Genomic DNA, 18,437 nt, shown 5'->3' on the forward strand with positions numbered 1-18,437 from the left:
TCTCATAAACACCATTCGTTGCAAACTGATCAGTGCATATCAGTGCCCATTAGTACAGCCTGATCAGAACCCATCAACGCAGCCTCGTCAGAACCACCAGTGCAGCCTCATCAGCACCCAGCAGTGCAGCCGCATCAGTACCCAGCAGTGCAGCCCAATCTGTGCAGCACCCATCAGTGCAGCCGCATCAGCACCATTAGCACTGCCCAATCTGTGCAGCACCCATCAGTGCAGCTGTATCAGCACCTATTGGTGCAGTCTCATCAGCACCCATCAGTGCAGCTGTATCAGCACCTATTGGTGCAGCCTCATCAGCATCCATCAGTGCATTCTCATCAGCACCATCAGTGCATTCTCATCAGCACCATCAGTGCATTCTCATCAGCACCATCAGTGCATTCTCATCAGCACCATCAGTGCAGCCACATCTGCCCCAGTGTCCCCATATCACAGCATTGTGTCACCACAACCCACAGTCACCAGTATGGCTAAAAAATTATTACCTGTGAGGAGGCATATCAAATTCTAAGTCTGACCGATGAGAGCAGCGGGGAGCTGTCTGTATCAGATTCTGATTCTGATTAGGAGCCAGTGCTAAGTAGTAGGACTGTAACGGAATCAGAGGAGGAGGAAAGTGTGCCCACCAAATGAAGGCTTTCTGGCGAGAAGCAGGCTACCACCAGTAGTGCAGTGGCATCCACCAGGAATGGAGCACCACTGCAACTAGTGGGATGTCATGTCAGCCCCAAAGGGTTAGGTCCCATGCTAGTCTACCATATGCCCTTGCAAACCCTCTATGGCTTCCCCCTGAATCAGTAGCAGCTCATATCCCCCCTTTTACCGCCCAGCCAGGTGTCCAGATCAACACAGATTTTTTTTAAATTTAGTTTTCACGGATGAATTATTATGTTCAATTGTGGACCAGTGTAGCCTATATGCCTGACAATTTATAGCCAACTTCCAGTTATGCCCATCCGAATGAATGGAAACTGGTAACAGTGGAGGAGTTCAAGATCTTTTCAGACCTCACGCTAAATATGGGACTGACAAAAAAAAAAAAAAAAAATGAAGTCCATGCTTATTGGTCAATCAACCCCATCCACCACATTCCCATTTACTCATTAGTTATGCGAAGAACATGATATCTGATGATCATGCGGTTCCTTCACGTTAGTGATAACACCCAGTACCCCCCACGAAATTACCCCTCATATGCTAAGCTGTATAAAATTCAGCCCCTTCTTAAGTTTTTTGCCAAAAGTGCCTTTACTTGCACATGTACTTTAATGGCATCCCAGTCTTAATCTGTAGGATTCAATATTGAGTTGAACCACCCTTGGCAGCTATAGCAGCTTCAACTCTTCTGGGAAGGCTGTCCACAAGGTTTAGGAGTGCGTCTATGGGAATGTTTGGCCATTCTTCCAGAAGTGCATTTGTGAGGTCAGGAACTGATGTCATACAAGAAGGCCTGGCTCGCAGTCTCTGCTCTAATTAATCTCGAGGTGTTCTATTGGTTTGAGGTCAGCGTTGAAGGAGGAGCATTTTTCTACTTCAGGGGGCATTTTTATTTTTAATAAAGGACTTGTCAAAGATTCTCTCCTGTCTTTTTTCACACTGCACTTTTTATTTTGTGAATGTGTAGCAGTACCATGTACCGCATACTCATTCACATGGGGGTGGGGAGGGGTGGGATCTGGAGCTTCCAGATTCCGATAAGCCTCCCCACCCACAGACCCCCACAACCACCAGCCAGGGTTGTGGGGAAGAGGTCCTTGTCCTCATAACCATGGGGACAAGGTGCTTTGGGGGGAGCCCCCCTGCCCCAAAGCACCCCCATGGTTCAGGAGGAGGGGTTCACTTGCCTTCCCTTTCTTGACCTGCATGCTCAGATAAGGGTCTGGTATGGATTTGGGGGGGCCCCCCTTTTGCCATTTTTGTAAAAAAAATTTGGCATGGGGGGTATGGATGGGAGGGCGGACCCAATTTTGTTTTTTTCAATTGTCAGGAAATGCCAGCAATTCTTTTGTCAGTGTTCAGCCCCATCACTATTGCTGCCTAACCCTGGTCTGTTAATTGATCATGCCTCTACCAGGTGGTGCTTGGACCAATGCTTTGCACAACTAATGAGATATTGACAGTACAGCCAAAGAACGATACCCTCAAAGTGGCCAAGCTGTGAAACAGTCTCACACGTGTAGCATCGCCCTACTCAGGAAGGGTAGCAGAATGTATTTTGGGATAATTCTTGGTATGTATACCATGTCTTAGAAATATCTTCTAAAACAACAACTTTGTGTGAAAATAATGTTTTCATTATCTTTCCACATTTTCATAAACATTTGAGGGAAAAAACCACACATTATGCCTCATAGAATATACAGTTGTGTGTTTACTTTCCAAAATGTGGTCATTTTGTGGGCAATTCCAATGTCTTGGTGCTCTGGGGCCTTAAACTGTGATAGTCAGGAAATTAGTTGTTATTTATGCCCCTTTTATGACCTTAGAATGCCATTAGGTGCTACTAGAATGTTGGATCTCTATATGGCCAGGCTGTGGGAAAAAAAAAAAAGTCTCATGTGGTATCACCATATTCAGGAGGAGCAGCAGAATAGATTTAAGGGTGCAAATGGAAGTATGCTTATACCATGTGTAAGAAGTAACCAATATGCCAATTGTGTTAACCCCTTGCTGTTCACCTGTTTATAAACAGCAGGGCGGTGGCAGTCCAGGGGCAGGTTGCCGTTCAGAAACGGCACCCACCTTTTCTAGCTGTGCGCGCTCCCTGGGAGCATGCAGCACCGCGCTCCAGTGCCCGCTGTGTCCTCTGGACACAGTGAAACACCGATCGGACGAGACCTCTGTACGAGGTCCCGATCATGTGATCACTGATTGGCCAATCAGTGAGCACATGCAAAGTAGTAAGCAAGATGTCACTTGTGACATCATTGCTTACTACGTGTGAAGTCTGAATGATCAGAGGTCACATGGTACAAGGCTATTCACAACAGCCTTGTACCATGTGACCAATCACAGCTCACTCAATACTTCGACTGCAAGAATGCAGACAGAAAAATGATTGCTTTTACATCCTATATGGGTGTAAAAACCCACATCACCCCCCACAAGTAGTACAGTGTCACCTTGGTGACACTGTACTGCTAGGGTGACAGTATGTAAAAATATAAATAAAACAAAACAAACAGTTTAAAAATTATAATTTTTGGTTATAAACTAATTTGGTTTTTTACTAAAAAAAAAACAGAATACACTTTGGCCAAGATTTGATGAATTATTTATTTGCAAAATTTTATAAAAAAACTTCACAATTTAGAATTTTTCATTTACATAGTAAAAATAAAAATCCCAGCGGTGAATAAATACCACCAAAACAAAGCTATCTATCCCAAAAAAAAAAAAAGTAAAAAATTCATATGGGTACAGTATTGCATGACCACACAATTGTCAAAGTGTGATAGCGCTGAAAGCTGAAAATTGCCCTGGACAGGAAGGGGGTAAAAAAGAATTGTAGGGAAAAAAAAATGACAACTTCAAAAATAACTCACCATGTCTCATACTAAATACCTTGGACTGTCTACTTTCCCAAAATGGGCAGTTTGGGAGGTATTTTTACTTTCCTGGTATGTTAGGGATTAAAAAAAAAAAAAAAATTGGCCATCAGTACATCAGAGGTGACCAATTTTCAATGACTGGTTTTATAGCTTGTAGACTAACTTTCACACCAACTTGATATGCACAGATTTGGGTTATTTTTACCAATGGTCAGAAGAAGTCCGCATTGATTGGCAGATGAAAAGCATCAACGTAATGACATCACAACCGCAAGTAATGTCCAGAGGTGTCCCCATACTCCATATGAAATGGTGATGAATTGGCACCAGCACTGCATTGCTACAGTGTGATTCTCAGCGTGAGTTATACAGATCAACAGAGGCATATGCTACAAGTTATCACTAGCCATGCAGCATTGTATTGCACAAATATACTGGGAAGCTAACAAGAACACCAATGAGAGATCTTAAGAGTCTAGAGATGGGAGCCGTAAGTGCTTAATATGCCCACATAGGACTCATGATCTCAGCAGAAGGAGAGAGGCAGTAGTCATGCAAAGGTTTCCTTGCTTTTTGCATTGAACCTGGTGGATTAACTTGCTAACCACTACAGCATATTTATAAAACAGACCCCATGGTTAGACTTCAGTGGAAAATAACTCAATCCATATATATTTTTTGCCTCCGACGGTCTGCAGATGTATTAGATCTTTCAGTTCATATGCATAAGCAAATAACTAGATACAGAAAGCTTAACATCAGTTGTAATGTTCTGTTCAAAAGTTCATGCAGTCCTAATAAAAAGTACTGTATTCTTAAAAGGTGCTTATAAATAAAAAACCCTGTACTCTTCTCTCCTCCCCCATTTTAGTGGACTCTTAGGTTTAAATAGTTTAATAGTGGGAAAATTCCAGTGTTGCTCATCTTTTAGTTCTACTTGGTGAGGACAGGTTCCTTTTTTGCAGAAATTCAGTGGTCATAAATTTAGATCTCAGCAGCTCAGTGAATTCAAGTGTGATATCATAAATCAGCTGCTACCTGTGCAGTAAGTCCATCCATGAAATTTCCTTGCTACTAAATATTCCACTGTTAGTATAACAAAGTGGAGGCAACTGGGAAGAGCAACTCCGCCACAAAGGGGGTAGGCCTAGTAATATAACAGAGGGATCATACATGCTGAAGCACACAGAAGTTACCAACTGTCTGCAGAGTCAATCGCTAAAGACCTCCAAACTTCATGTGTCCTTTAGATTAGCACAATAGTGCATAGAGCACTTAATAGAATGTGTTTCCATGGGCAAGCAGCTGCATCCAATCCTTACATCACAAAGTGCAAAGCATCAGATGCAGTGGTATAAAGCACACCACTCCTGGACTCAGAGACATGTTCCATGTGACACCACATTCTTCTGTTTGGCACTGCAATGGATGAATCTGACAGTTGCCAGAAGAACTGTACTTGGCTGCCTGCATTGTGCCAAGTGTAAAGTTTGTTGGTGGTGGTTTTTATGGGGTTGGGCTCAGCCCATTAATTCCAGTCAAGGAACCTCTTTAGACATCAGCATACCAAGACATTTTGGACTATTTCATGCTCCCAACTTTGTGGGAACAGTTTGGGGATGGCCCCTTGTTTCAACATGGCTGCACACCAGTGCGCAAAGCAAGGTCTATAAAGACATGGGTGAGCGTTTTGGTGTGGAGGAGCTTGACTGGCCTGCCTGAGTCCTGACCTCAACCTGATAGAACAACTTTGGGATGAATTAGAGCAGAGTGAGTCAGGCCTTCTTGTCCAACATCAGTGCCTAACCTCACTTCTGGAAGGTCAAATATTCCCAGACACTCCTAAACCTTGTGGACAGCTTTCCCAGAAGAGTTTAAGCTGTTATAGCTGCAAAGGGTGGGCCAACTCAATTTTGAACTCTATGGACTGAGAATGTGTTGCCATTAGTGTACATGCAAGCCTTTAAACTGACAGTGCTAACCTCCCACAATGGAGATGAATGGTACATTTATTCTTTGTTCACTTGACCAAGCAGATGCTTTTTTTTCTGGAACCAAACAGTGGGGATATATTGACTCCCTGAATCTGACTCACCCAGTTAAGGAGAAGGATTACAAACCCATGATCTTATATTTCCATAGGAATCAACTTCATGATTAACAATTTTTAAAATCCAATATTTTAGTGTACCAAAAGAGTATTGCTTGTTAAAACACAAGTTTGTTGTATTTTTATGACCACTAATATTGCAGAGCACCTGCAGCCACTTTGCATGGGAAGCCATCATAGGAGTACAAAAAGTGGCAGACAATGTACATTGGCACAACTGATAAGTCTCAAGCACCAGTAGCACTTTAATAGGGTGACAATGGAGCAGAACAAATTGATAGAAATACTACACTATAACACGGACCAGCACAAAGCTTCACGGCAGGACCACCAATTCTGAGGAATATTGATGAAAGTTTTGTAATTTTAATAGTGTAAACCTGATTAGTGATCAATTTACATATACTTTACAGGAAATGAAGATGCATGTTGGCCAAGTTTTACTATGAATAGATAAGTCCTTGGCCGTGATGCTAAAGTTACGAAGTCTTGGATTAGCCAGACAAATTCTAACTGCGCAGGAAAATTTAAGAAAAAAAAAAATATTGTTCACTTTGCATGGAGCAAATGCTTGGCCTTTACCATTCTCTCTAATACAGAGGATCCTCTGAGGGAATCCAATGGGCAAAAATGGTCATTCTCCCATCTTGAGACAATATGGGTCAGATAAGGCCGAGTGAGTAGAATAACTGCCTCCCTAAATATCCCTTTAATGCTGGATAACAATGGACCTAAATAGTATGCATAGAAAATGACTGGAAAAACATTCACCACTAATACACACAAATGGCCTCAATGAACTGGCCTCTCCCATCCCTGCAGGGCCACATTTGTGTAGGTGGTCTTCCTGCTGGGAGCATCCCCCCTCCCAGGGTCTCACCAAGAGCCCAGGGTCATGTGGTAATGATCAGAACCTGGAACTCCCAATTCCAGGTCACCTGATCACTGCGATAGCCTCTCAGATATCAGTCACTGAAGCCTGCCCCGTGTTCTATACTATGCATATTTCATTCAAAAAAAGGGAACCCTAGATTAAGGCTTGATCTAGGTCTGTGCCAGGGTTAGTGTTTGACCCTTTACCCTGACCCAGTTTTTTTTTTTTAAATATAGTTTAGGCAAGATAAAACAAATCAAAATGCACTGATACAAACATGGTTTCTGGGCCATGCTATGGGTACAAACCACAGGTGGCATCATTGCAATTGTCAGGAGCATTTAGGTTTTGTGGTGGGTTATGATCAGGGGCAGACTGACCATTTGGACATGTGGGCACTGACTGAGGGCCTGGGGTCAGTAGGGGGCCCTATGAGATGCCCCGGTACCTTTTGTAGGCTTTTTGGGTGTGGTTTGAGTGGGTGACACGGGCTCCATGATCCCCTACTGCCCAGGGGCCCCATGAGTTGTCAGTCTGCCCCTGGTTATGATAGTAGCAAGAAACACAGCTACATTAAGAATTACCATTTTTCCTTTGAGAGAAAGGACACACAAAATCCATTACCATTAACCAAATGAAAGCCCCATTTGCAAATTTGGGAATTTAGATTTGCCCTTATGAGAGAAGGGATTACTGTTGTAAAGGCCAGGGCCAGATCCAGGCTGCATAACCATTACAACTACTGCCTATAGCTGCAAATCTTGTTTAGATCTACTGTGATTAGGACAGAGGGCCCTACTAAACATGAGGTTTAATCATTTTGAAATAAATGCAATTTCCCAGAGGTTAATGTTACGCTGTAGTGCAGATAAAACTGCCAGCATGGCAGTAATTATCAGAATTAAAAACCTGTGTAAACCCTTAACATGAGCATAACACAATACTCCGAGCCACATACCATACACATTGCATCATTAACCGCACCGAGTGAAACATGAAGACACCAAAAAAAGGTTTATCCTCAATTTTTATTACCAAAAAAGCTCTTAAAAATACACAGTATTGAGGATGATCATGTTGAGCTGAAAGAAAAAAAAAACACAATTAAAGTCACAATTATATGCATTATGTTCCATAGCAATGGTTGTCAACTTACAAGGTTTCAAGGTTCAACTTACAAGGTAATGAAGGCCAACTGTGGCCCCTGACCCCAAAAGGGCTACACATAAGTGGTTTGCTTTGCAAGTGAAGTTGCACCAAAGCCTAGTGAATACTGTGAAGCCTTGCCAACTTCTATCATCCAATCACATGCATGCAAAAAAGCTGGTTTTATTTTTCCTTGCTTGTGATTGGTTATTCTTTGTAAGGTTCAAAGGAATTTTGCAAGTGAAACTTCGCCACATTCTCTAAGCTCTGGGGCAACTCGTCTTGAAAGTTGACTACAATCACCCCATAATGTTCAATACATGAGATGTTACAGAAGATGGTTTGGACATACCACAAGTGATGATCAGACTGAAGATATGCTGGAGCTCAGACTGGGAACATGTTGCAAGAGACTGCTAGACATACTGTCATTGCAGTGTCTTCCACTGACTGCTGGGATGCAGGTTGGACACCATGGTTTTATAGTAAAGTTAAAGGGTCTGAATTACTGAGCAAATAAAGTCAGACCATCCCTGAGTCTTCTGCACAGCCCCAAAAGTATGTATATTCATTCCTTCTAAAATGTGGTAAAAATACAACTGTTCCTATAGAAATGCATTTTCAGGTAGCCTCAATACTAAATTTCACCAGCAGGTGGTGCTGTAGGTAAATTTAACAATCTTAAAATTGAGCATTTTAAGCTTCTTTAGAAGGAACATTACAAGTTCCAAGCTTTTTTAAACATGTGTCTGATATGCGTTTAATTGCAAGACTTTCAAGCTGCATACATCTCCCCTCACTTCTCAGTTTATTGCTCCTCTTTCAAGTAGAGAGGCTCTCCCAGCATGATTCAGTGTTTTTTGCCAGATGCTTAACATACAAGACTTGCCCAACTAAAACTGAGTGTGCAAAATCTGGTGCAACTATGCATGGTAGCCAATCTGCCAACTTCAGCTTGTTCAATTAAGCTTTCACATTAAAGCCTGGAAGCAGATTGGTCTCCTTTGCAGAGCTGCACCAGATTTTGAACTCTGTTTCAGGCCACATGCACACAGGACGTTCTCTGCCAAAACGCTTCTGCCAAGAAGTGTTTAGAACATCTGACCTGTTAAAGTATTGCTTTTACAGGCATCAAGGCCTTGGGAGTTAAATATTCTGGCCATTGCTGTGTGTAATGCATGTTAATGCTTTAGCACTTGAGCATTAATTTCAAACATTTTTTCTGCCAAAATGCTGTTGCTCTTGGATGCACTGGCCCTGGGTTTTTTTCTGTTGGTAAGCACTACAGCTACTAACAGCTTCTAAAAATGTGTGCATGAACATAGAAGTTATTTTTTGTTACTGCTCTAAACGGCCCTCCATGTTATCCTAACTCCCCCCAAAAAAAAAAAAAAAAAAAAAAAAAAAGTACCAGGGGCATCCCATGGGGCCCCCTACTGACTCTGGGCCCTCGGGCAGTGCCTGAGTTTGCAAATGGTCAGTCCACCCCTGCTTGAGCCTCATCTTGATCCAGCCATGTGAATGACAGCCTCGGCTGTCCTAGGTCTGACGCTTCATTGGCTGAGACAGAAGTGGGAGCCATTTGCTCCCATGCTGTCAAATCACAGCCAGTGAGCCAATGAGAAGGTGGTCAGTGAGAAGGTGGTCAGTGAAAAGAGGGTGGGGCCAAGCCACAGCTCCGTGTGAATGAACACACGGAGCAGCTGGTGCCCCCATAGTAAGTTGCTTGCTGTGGGGGGCAGCCGACAGAAGCCAGGAGTCTGCAGGGGACCCAAGGAGGAGGATCCAGGCTGCTCTGTGCAAAACCACTGCACACAGCAGGCAATTATAGACATTTGTTATCCCCCTCCCCCCCAAAAAAAGAAAACCAACAAACTTTGAGACCGCTTTTTTTTTTTTTTTTTTTTAAGTGCTGGAGAGGAATTTGCAACATTATGCAAGAAGCAGAATTCTACAATGGGTCTCTCTACTCATGAGGCATCAACAGCGAGGCCCTTACTTTACTTTCCATTCATCATACATCAGCATCAGAGGTTGGTCATCAGCTCTGAGGAAAGGGATTCTTCCCCAAAATGCATCAGACATTTGACTGCACTGACAGTGAGAACACCTTGCCCGCCGTTGTGGCCATTGTCATTTTTTTATGCTTTTTAGATACACGCTTCGTCTGCGAGTATGTTTTTATGATTTAATTCCTACAATAAACCTTGGATAATGCACTAGGTGTGTGCGCCACCCGTTTTCTCTCTATCCAGTGGCTGATTTCCCCATCTGAGGGCTGCACCCCTGGAACATTTTTTTGGTTGTCTCTGTCCTGGTACCCTTGGCTTCCCTTTTGGCTGTGCATATCCTAAGGCGCTGGAGAGTACATACGCTCTCTACTTGTGATGTTTACTATAACCTAATATATGCCACATAATGATCACAACTCAAATTACTTTGAGGCGAGTGTCTTCATGGTATATCTAGAAGCTGTATGCATTTCAAATTTGGTGGAGATGTACTAGAGTTTAGATATTGGACATTATATGCAAATTGTAGATTTTGTTGTGACCATTGACTGAGCTAGTCAGCCAAGAAAGAATTTCAGATGAAGATGGAATTTCCTGTTCCAGAATTTCAGGAACCCAGATATCAGCCCTGACATCCAACTGCATTGTGTAAGCTAAACAAAATCCACAGGCTTTTAACCATTCTCCACTCAAAGATTCACCCCCTTATTGGTCCTGCTGGTCATTGGTTTTAAATGGACGTCAGTCCTGGTGGCAAAGACTTGGTCCTCACTTGGCCATAACGGTTACTTGGTCCTCACTTGGCCATAACGGTTACTTGTATCGGCTTCACATGTCTTTCAAGGTTCATGGGGACGCAGTTACATTTTAAAATGACTCAAGTTGTCTTCATTGGAGGTCTACTTTATAAAACTTAATCTCGGTACACATTTTAGTTATGGCATTGCCGTATATTACATGTTTTGTTCATTGTATTCAGTTTCAGGCTGAATGTATTTTCATTTCTCAAGACTTGTATCTTGTACACTTTAAAAATAGTTATGCTACACCATGTGATGGCTTGGCAAGGCCCAGAAACCAAACTATGTACTGGCAAAGAACAAAAGTTACTGGTTCAGCAGGAAAAGAGTTTTGCCATTCATGCATGTATTGAGCTCCCTCTGCAAATATGTTTAGTCCCAGCATTTACAAGGATCTGTAACCCCTTTTGGGGTCCATGTCTTTTGGGTCTTGGACAGTTTTTGCATTTCTGCAACATCCCATTTTTATGCAGGTCTGAATAAAATCACTGTAGGTGATACTTACACAAAACTTATACAACATTTGACTTGACTCTCTGCGACAGCAGTACTACTGCTCCGGATGAAACTGAGCGAGGGTTCTCTCCATTGGCATTGACACTTCTCCCTGGAATGGGACAAAAATTGCATGAATTTTAAAGCCACCATAGTGAACAACCATAGTGAATAGGATTGCAGTTTTACCAGGGGAATAAAAAAAATAAGCCAGCAGGGTAGGCAACCCATCAGTGACCTCCCAAATTCAACATGATTGGGTATAGGTCTAATCTAAACACTAGTTTGTGATTAAGGTTACCCATATATTTACAGAGATAGCTGCTTCCATGCTTATGTCTTCATTTTAATGGCCTACAATGACATAAGGAAAATAGAACTTCTAAAATGTCTGACCGGGAATAATCAGAGGTCAGCAAATAGCCAAATATCAGGTTTCCTTTAGGCATTGAGAGATGTTCCCATGTTGGCAAAGCAGCAACTGGGCACAGCAGATTTTCCAGGCTCCAGAAATTGCAGTAAAATGACACATGTATGTAGCCCAGTTCTGGCTAACCTACCTGTACCATCGTAAGACATAAAAAGGAACTATGTTGACCTAACGCTCCCCCTAGGTGTTTAGTTGTAATAGCAACATTGTATTCAGGGGCACCAAGAAAGGACTCAGGGCCAGGTTGGGGGCCCCATACTGTTATGTACTACAAATTCCAGCCAGCAGGAGCAGTGGAATGCTGGGAGCTTATACAATTTGGACCCCGGAGGAAGCTTTCCCATTTAGGACTACAGACTGAAGCTGCAAGGAGGGACCTGGCTGCTGTGGTAATGGTTAGCAGATGTAAATGTTTATGCAAATTATCTGTAACTGAATTCTTAGTAAATACTCTATTGCGTTCAGTTGTCAATGCACACAGGAAACAATTGCACAGACAATTGAATGCACAAAGTAATTATGTTTGAACCCAGGGTGTTAGACAGCTCGCAAGGTCTGGGCAACCTTTGGGGGCCCGTGTCTTACAGCAGCCCTCACGAGGCTAGTGCTACATGTACAAAATGTCCTCATTTCCAAGCCAAGGTGCATGCACACGAACCAATGGTAAGCTATTACAAGGATCACCCACAGTTGTACCATTCTTAAAAAGATTGTCCATGGTTAAGTCTAGCCATGTACAGCAATAACTGAAGGTAAATTGTAATGTGGGGGTACCAAGTACTGCATTACAAAACTTTAGGGTCTAGAGACTGCAGCAACCATGCCTACCCATTCTCTGTTTTGCAGGGATGCATGATCCGACTCCGGTGCATACTGGATCAGAAGACAGGTTTGAAGCATCACAGATAATCACATCACAGTGGAAATAGATCTGGAGGAGAAGATAAATAAGTCAGTGCTCCAACATCCACATTAGGTTTCCTCAAGATCCATTGACTATACTCACTGCTCCAGTGTAAGGATTGTCACCATCCATGAAAGTAAATGTTTTTACTTCAAACCTCTTGAAGTGAGATGGAAACTGAACTCTGGAATCTGCAGTCACTTTCAAGAAATTTGTTGGGTACGACTCCCCATATTCACAACTGGGGAAATAAAAATAAGCAAGTATGATGCCATTTTGTGACTCCCCATATTCACAACTGAAACAAGTATGCCACTTTGGGTTTTAATACCAAATGTGGAAGAATTGATGGTTTTCAACATCTCCATCACAGACAAAATGTTGCAGCTTACCAATTCTGATGTGGTGGCTGCATTAACTTTCTATGTAGGCCCCTCCCCTTTAATTTTCACCTGTCCACACAGACCAAGCTGCTGGGGGGGGGGGGGGGGGGGGGTGGGACGGGACACTGACAGTGGTGCTTACATTAATTTGATTTAAACCATTATCCCAATTTTTTGGGGCAGCGTCAGGGATTTTGTAACCCCCATTCAAAAAAGACTTAGCTGGAGTTGAGCTTTAATTTATAGGTCCATCTCAACTTTGAGAGCCATATGCTTTTAGATATTCTAAACTGTTGCCAACAGCAAAACACTTGATTGCTAATTTGTTAAAGCTTGGGACCACAGCAGGTTATTTATTTTGGTGTAAATTGATGCACTAGTGCACTTACCATGTTATAATGCAGCACTCTCCAAACTATGTCCATATTTGGAAGACAAAGCATGGAGGTGGGAAAAGGAGACTGCAAGGCGACTCCCACTGTTCAGTGATGTTGGGGCATTTAGTACTACCACTAAACAGACAGCAGGGCATTTTTTTCTCCTACTGACCTGGTTTAGTATGGTTTACTCCTATTGGTTAATTAACTGGCTCTTCATTTAAAAGGTTTAGAGGACCCACCGCTGTAAACCACCAACTAAACCTAGACCTACACTGGGACCCAGAAGATGTATGCACACATTGTGCAAACCAGGTTAGTCCAAGGTAAGGTTTGCAAAACAAAAAAGTCCAGTGTCTCCGATTAAAAATTGCAGGTAACGTTTCAAAATTCAAAGCTGGTGTTCTCAAATTAAAAAATGCACCACCAGAGCCAAGCCTTGGCTAATGTAATGAGCCCAACGCATAACATGAACTGTTATACAACCATTATACATGTCTGGGAGGGGGTGCACTAATATCAATTGCCAAGATAAAGCTATACAGATGAGAGATTGAGAGTTCTTTAGTGGATACCCTGGTAATCAATTTTGCCACAATAAGAAGGGCCAGTCATGTGCAAGGTCAGATCGAGTCAGACCACTAAATATTGCCAGTGTAGAGTCTCTGCATGGGGAACAAGTTGAGCAACGCTGAATTGCTTTCTAGATTTGTCTAGTTGAGTTTCAAGTTAAAAACACTGCCAAAGCGCTCCATTCACCAAAACAACTATACTTCACTCTACACACCTACTATTCTTTCCAATCAAGCTTTAATAACTGAGAGCAAGGTTTCACCTGTTGACGACAATGAGCCAGGAGGGTGAGCTGTTCATGTCAGGTGATGCTGTAGCCCAGCAGGAATCGAGGAAGACTTCTAGCCGAGCGTCTGAACTGTGCAGGAGCTCAATTTCAAAATACAAGGGCTCAGTCAGGTACTTCACAACTGGGTAATCCACATCTCCATAGAAGTTAGTATAGGTAATATCTAAAGAGGAAAGATTGCATGCATTGGTAAAAGGGAGAAAAAAAAAAAAAAAACCACACAATGTTCAGGTACATTAAAGCAAGGTAGGTGCTGTGTTCACATGTTCAATGTTCAGGGCACTTATCATGAAGTACACGTGCCAATGGTCTAAAATCCAGGCTGCCCAAAACAGCTTCATTTGTATTAAACTGGTAAGTTTTACACTCAGCCCTCATATTGCAGCTCACCAGTCCTCAAAATGCAGTGACCGCATTTTTTCCCCCAGCATGCCTTTGCTCCTTCCACTTCTATTTGTACCTGGTGATCCTGCCAGTAAAAAAAACTTCCTGTTCTAGTCAACCTAGCTCAGGGCTAGGGAACACTTGCCCCCTCTTTTCAATAAGAAACGATTTCTATAGTTAGAGTTGGAAAGAATGCTTACTGAGTGCATATTGAGTAGTATCAGCTTACTGAATTGCTGGCATCACCACTTTTGCTCTTCCTGAATAGATCTTTAACTTTTTTGGTATATTTAATCCAAAGTTGGTAGTGTTTACACCTAAATTGGACCCATATTTTAACAGACAAATACTCTCTAAAGTAGGAACCATAAAGGCACAACTAAGCTTTCCAAGTCCCAGATTTGTCACCTCCCAAAAAGCTCCCTCCCCATAATGCAGAACTTTATGCTCAAACATGTACATTGGAACATGGAGCTCAATTCTGCTTTTCAGCATTGGGAGTGCAACAGTATTCGAGGTCTGGCAGGACCACAGGAAGGGAGTGCAACAGTATTCGAGGTCTGGCAGGACCACAGGAAGGGAGTGCAACAGTATTCGAGGTCTGGCAGGACCACAGGAAGGGAGTGCAACAGTATTCGAGGTCTGGCAGGACCACAGGAAGGGAGTGCAACAGTATTCGAGGTCTGGCAGGACCACAGGAAGGGAGTGCAACAGTATTCGAGGTCTGGCAGGACCACAGGAAGGGAGTGCAACAGTATTCGAGGTCTGGCAGGACCACAGGAAGGGAGTGCAACAGTATTCGAGGTCTGGCAGGACCACAGGAAGGGAGTGCAACAGTATTCGAGGTCTGGCAGGACCACAGGAAGGGAGTGCAACAGTATTCGAGGTCTGGCAGGACCACAGGAAGGGAGTGCAACAGTATTCGAGGTCTGGCAGGACCACAGGAAGGGAGTGCAACAGTATTCGAGGTCTGGCAGGACCACAGGAAGGGAGTGCAACAGTATTCGAGGTCTGGCAGGACCACAGGAAGGGAGTGCAACAGTATTCGAGGTCTGGCAGGACCACAGGAAGGGAGTGCAACAGTATTCGAGGTCTGGCAGGACCACAGGAAGGGAGTGCAACAGTATTCGAGGTCTGGCAGGACCACAGGAAGGGAGTGCAACAGTATTCGAGGTCTGGCAGGACCACAGGAAGGGAGTGCAACAGTATTCGAGGTCTGGCAGGACCACAGGAAGGGAGTGCAACAGTATTCGAGGTCTGGCAGGACCACAGGAAGGGAGTGCAACAGTATTCGAGGTCTGGCAGGACCACAGGAAGGGAGTGCAACAGTATTCGAGGTCTGGCAGGACCACAGGAAGGGACTGCAACAGTATTCGAGGTCTGGCAGGACCACAGGAAGGGACTGCAACAGTATTCGAGGTCTGGCAGGACCACAGGAAGGGACTGCATATGTAGTTACTTTGCTGCCTGCGATACAAACCTGTTGCTTTGCTATGGGCAAAATACAGTGCAATACAGTACTCGATTGTACTTGTACTTGCAAGAACTTGTATTTACTAAAGCATCAATATACAAAAATCGGTTCCATTAATGCCCTGGAAGAGTTAAAAGGACCTATAAAATGCATCAATCACAAGACAGTTTCTCCCTAAAGTAGGACTATTCTGGGCAAAAACAAAAAAAAAATTTCTGAAGCGCGACTAGATGCCAACTTAACCAAACTACTAGCACTTACAGAAGGTGTCAGTTATTCAAACATTTTGGCTTCAGTACTTTGATTCATGGAATGGCAGCCCTCATCAGAAAAAAAGGTTAAAAACTCTAAGCCAGTGCAAAATTATCCTAACCCAAAACCGTTGCAAAGCTAGCTATAACTGCATGCTTGCAAACATTGCACGTGCCATGTCGATTTATCAAACCATCAGTTATATGCAAAACACAAAATTCCAATGACTTACCTTTACTCAATCTCAAAATCAAATCGAGTGATGCCATTACCGATTGTGCACTTGGTGTTGGGTTGTTCTGATAACTGTACGCAGCCACTATGGTACCATTAGTTGTGTAGTTGCATGTGACATTCATTCTGCAAAATCATATGCAATTAACAGATTAGACATCTGCAGTTTTAAAGAGCATTTGGCCCCATTACCGATTACATACTGGAGACCTTGTAGGATTTCCAGTGACTGATTTTCCCTAGATGAGGACAATCCATGCCCAGAACCATCTCGGGTAAACCGCTCCATATGGGATTACATACAGGCAGCAGCAAATGCAAATAAAGCTGTCAGCCTCCCATTGCTTTCAGTGGGGCTGCAGCCCGCAGCCAGTTGCTGGAAAACCCTAACCGGCAACGGCTCTGTTTTAAAGTGTGTATGGAGTCTTGAAGTTCTGGAAACTTTCCCATATTAACTACACCAGCAGGTGGCAAAAAACTGGTCATATCCTCCCATTCCAGAACCCAACCACAAAGCAAGGTGGTATGTTTGTACTTTCAAACTCTAAAACATACAGTGCAGTTCAACTTGGGCATCTACCCCTATATAAAGCCACTGCATAAAGATTACCTCCTAGGCCAGCTTACCTTGACCCCTTAATAAAAAAAAAATCTACTTTACATTACCAGTGCCCCCTCAATTGAACCAGTCGTATTAACATACGTGTGCAAAATACAGTACTGCCAACACTTTAACAGCATGAGTAACTTCCAACATAGTCTTTAGTAACCTTGGGTATATCTACCCAATGTAGCAGAGAAGTCTGCTACATCAGTGCTGAAGCTAGTGAGTGCCCATCTTACCAAGCATCCCAAATAGAAGCAGCCATATTAGAAAAGATTTAGTTAGTAACTGTTCAGATAGTAATCCTGTAAAATCTTACATGAATGTTGGTTTTCCAGATGCTGAACTGTAGTAGCTTATCTCATTGTCATAAATCATCCAGTCATTTTCAAACTAGAGAGAAAGTCAGATTGAATTAAATAGAGCCGTACACAAAAAAAAAAAAAAAAAAAGAAAAAACTACACACCACACAAAGCTTAGGCACCTTCTGTACATGTTTGGCCTACACTAGAGGATGGCAGTAAGATCTCCTTGAATGGACTGACATGTGCCAGTTTCTCTGCAACCTCACTTCCTAGAGTTGAGGCCAACTAACACCTTCACACTGAGGTATAACCTTATGGCACAAAATCATGCACCTCTGACTAAACATTTGGAAATGCTGCGCCACTGTTTCTGCAAGTGTTATTGCAAGATTGTGGTCAATTCTGTCACAATCCAAGTAGTGATCTGGACCACTTTTTGAACTGGCATAATTATCTGAAATGTAGTTTTGAGCCCTGAACATGCCAAAATGCTTAAGACAGCATAAGGTTACTTTGACTTTACAAAAAGGTAAAAAACCCCACACCCATGAAATGCAGGTAGAGGGTGCCTACAGGTAAGGGGTGCGAATAGATAAACTAACAGCTTGCTTTGAATTAAGTTGAATAATGCCTTTGTTATAGGGGGTGTGTGATTTATGCACCTCCAGAAGCCTGACTGAAAACTCCCAGAGATGGCATTATCCCATTCTGCTTTTTTGCCAAGACACTTCCAACCATTTCAAACCCCCTTGCATGTGTTCTCTGCCGTCCAGTAGCTCAGATCAGCAATACTAATGGAGGCAGCAGACCTTGCAGGTCTTGAGAGCTCACTTATGGTGGGAGTGGGCATTTAACTGCTGAGAGTATCTTTGGAATGTCCTAGCAACAAGGCAGGATGTGATGTCATCTGAGTTTTGACCAGACTTCAGGTGGTACATAAGTTGCCTACACCTAAAGCAAGTGCACCAGGTGCCTCTTACCTGCATGGGAGTTTTGTAAAAGTGACCCAACAATCCCTATGATTAAGCTCTGAATAAGGGTAGAAATGCAACAAAAAAAAAAAAAAAAAAAAAGGAAGTATGTCTAGCATGAGAGCGTGCCCTTTGAATCACAGCATGTGGAACAATTGCTTGTTGCACTGTTATGCCTGGTATATAATTTCTTCATTCAACCCAGCAGGCTGAAGAAAAACAAACCCCACAGATAGCTGTACTGACAAAG

At 43.0% G+C, this 18,437-nt stretch overlaps 1 protein-coding gene across 1 annotated transcript in view; it reads right to left on the reverse strand.

Moving 5' to 3' along the window:
* Window positions 1-7,563: 7,563 nt before the first annotated feature.
* The window catches only part of LOC149467872 (uncharacterized), a gene marked incomplete at its 5' end in the record, with an annotated part of 29,118 nt that continues 18,244 nt past the window's right edge, over window positions 7,564-18,437 (reverse strand). The window contains 7 exons of the mRNA XM_089671080.1: window positions 7,564-7,635; window positions 11,017-11,118; window positions 12,265-12,367; window positions 12,443-12,581; window positions 13,936-14,125; window positions 16,305-16,432; window positions 17,230-17,303. Coding sequence (XP_089527206.1) covers window positions 11,024-11,118; window positions 12,265-12,367; window positions 12,443-12,581; window positions 13,936-14,125; window positions 16,305-16,432; window positions 17,230-17,303 — 729 coding nt within the window. The remainder of the gene's footprint in view (window positions 7,636-11,016; window positions 11,119-12,264; window positions 12,368-12,442; window positions 12,582-13,935; window positions 14,126-16,304; window positions 16,433-17,229; window positions 17,304-18,437) is intronic.

This window comes from Staurois parvus, unplaced genomic scaffold (genome assembly GCF_062004578.1).
Source record: "Staurois parvus isolate SC_StPar_1 unplaced genomic scaffold, SC_StPar_1.0 ptg000098l, whole genome shotgun sequence".
NCBI classification, from domain to species: Eukaryota; Metazoa; Chordata; class Amphibia; order Anura; family Ranidae; genus Staurois; species Staurois parvus.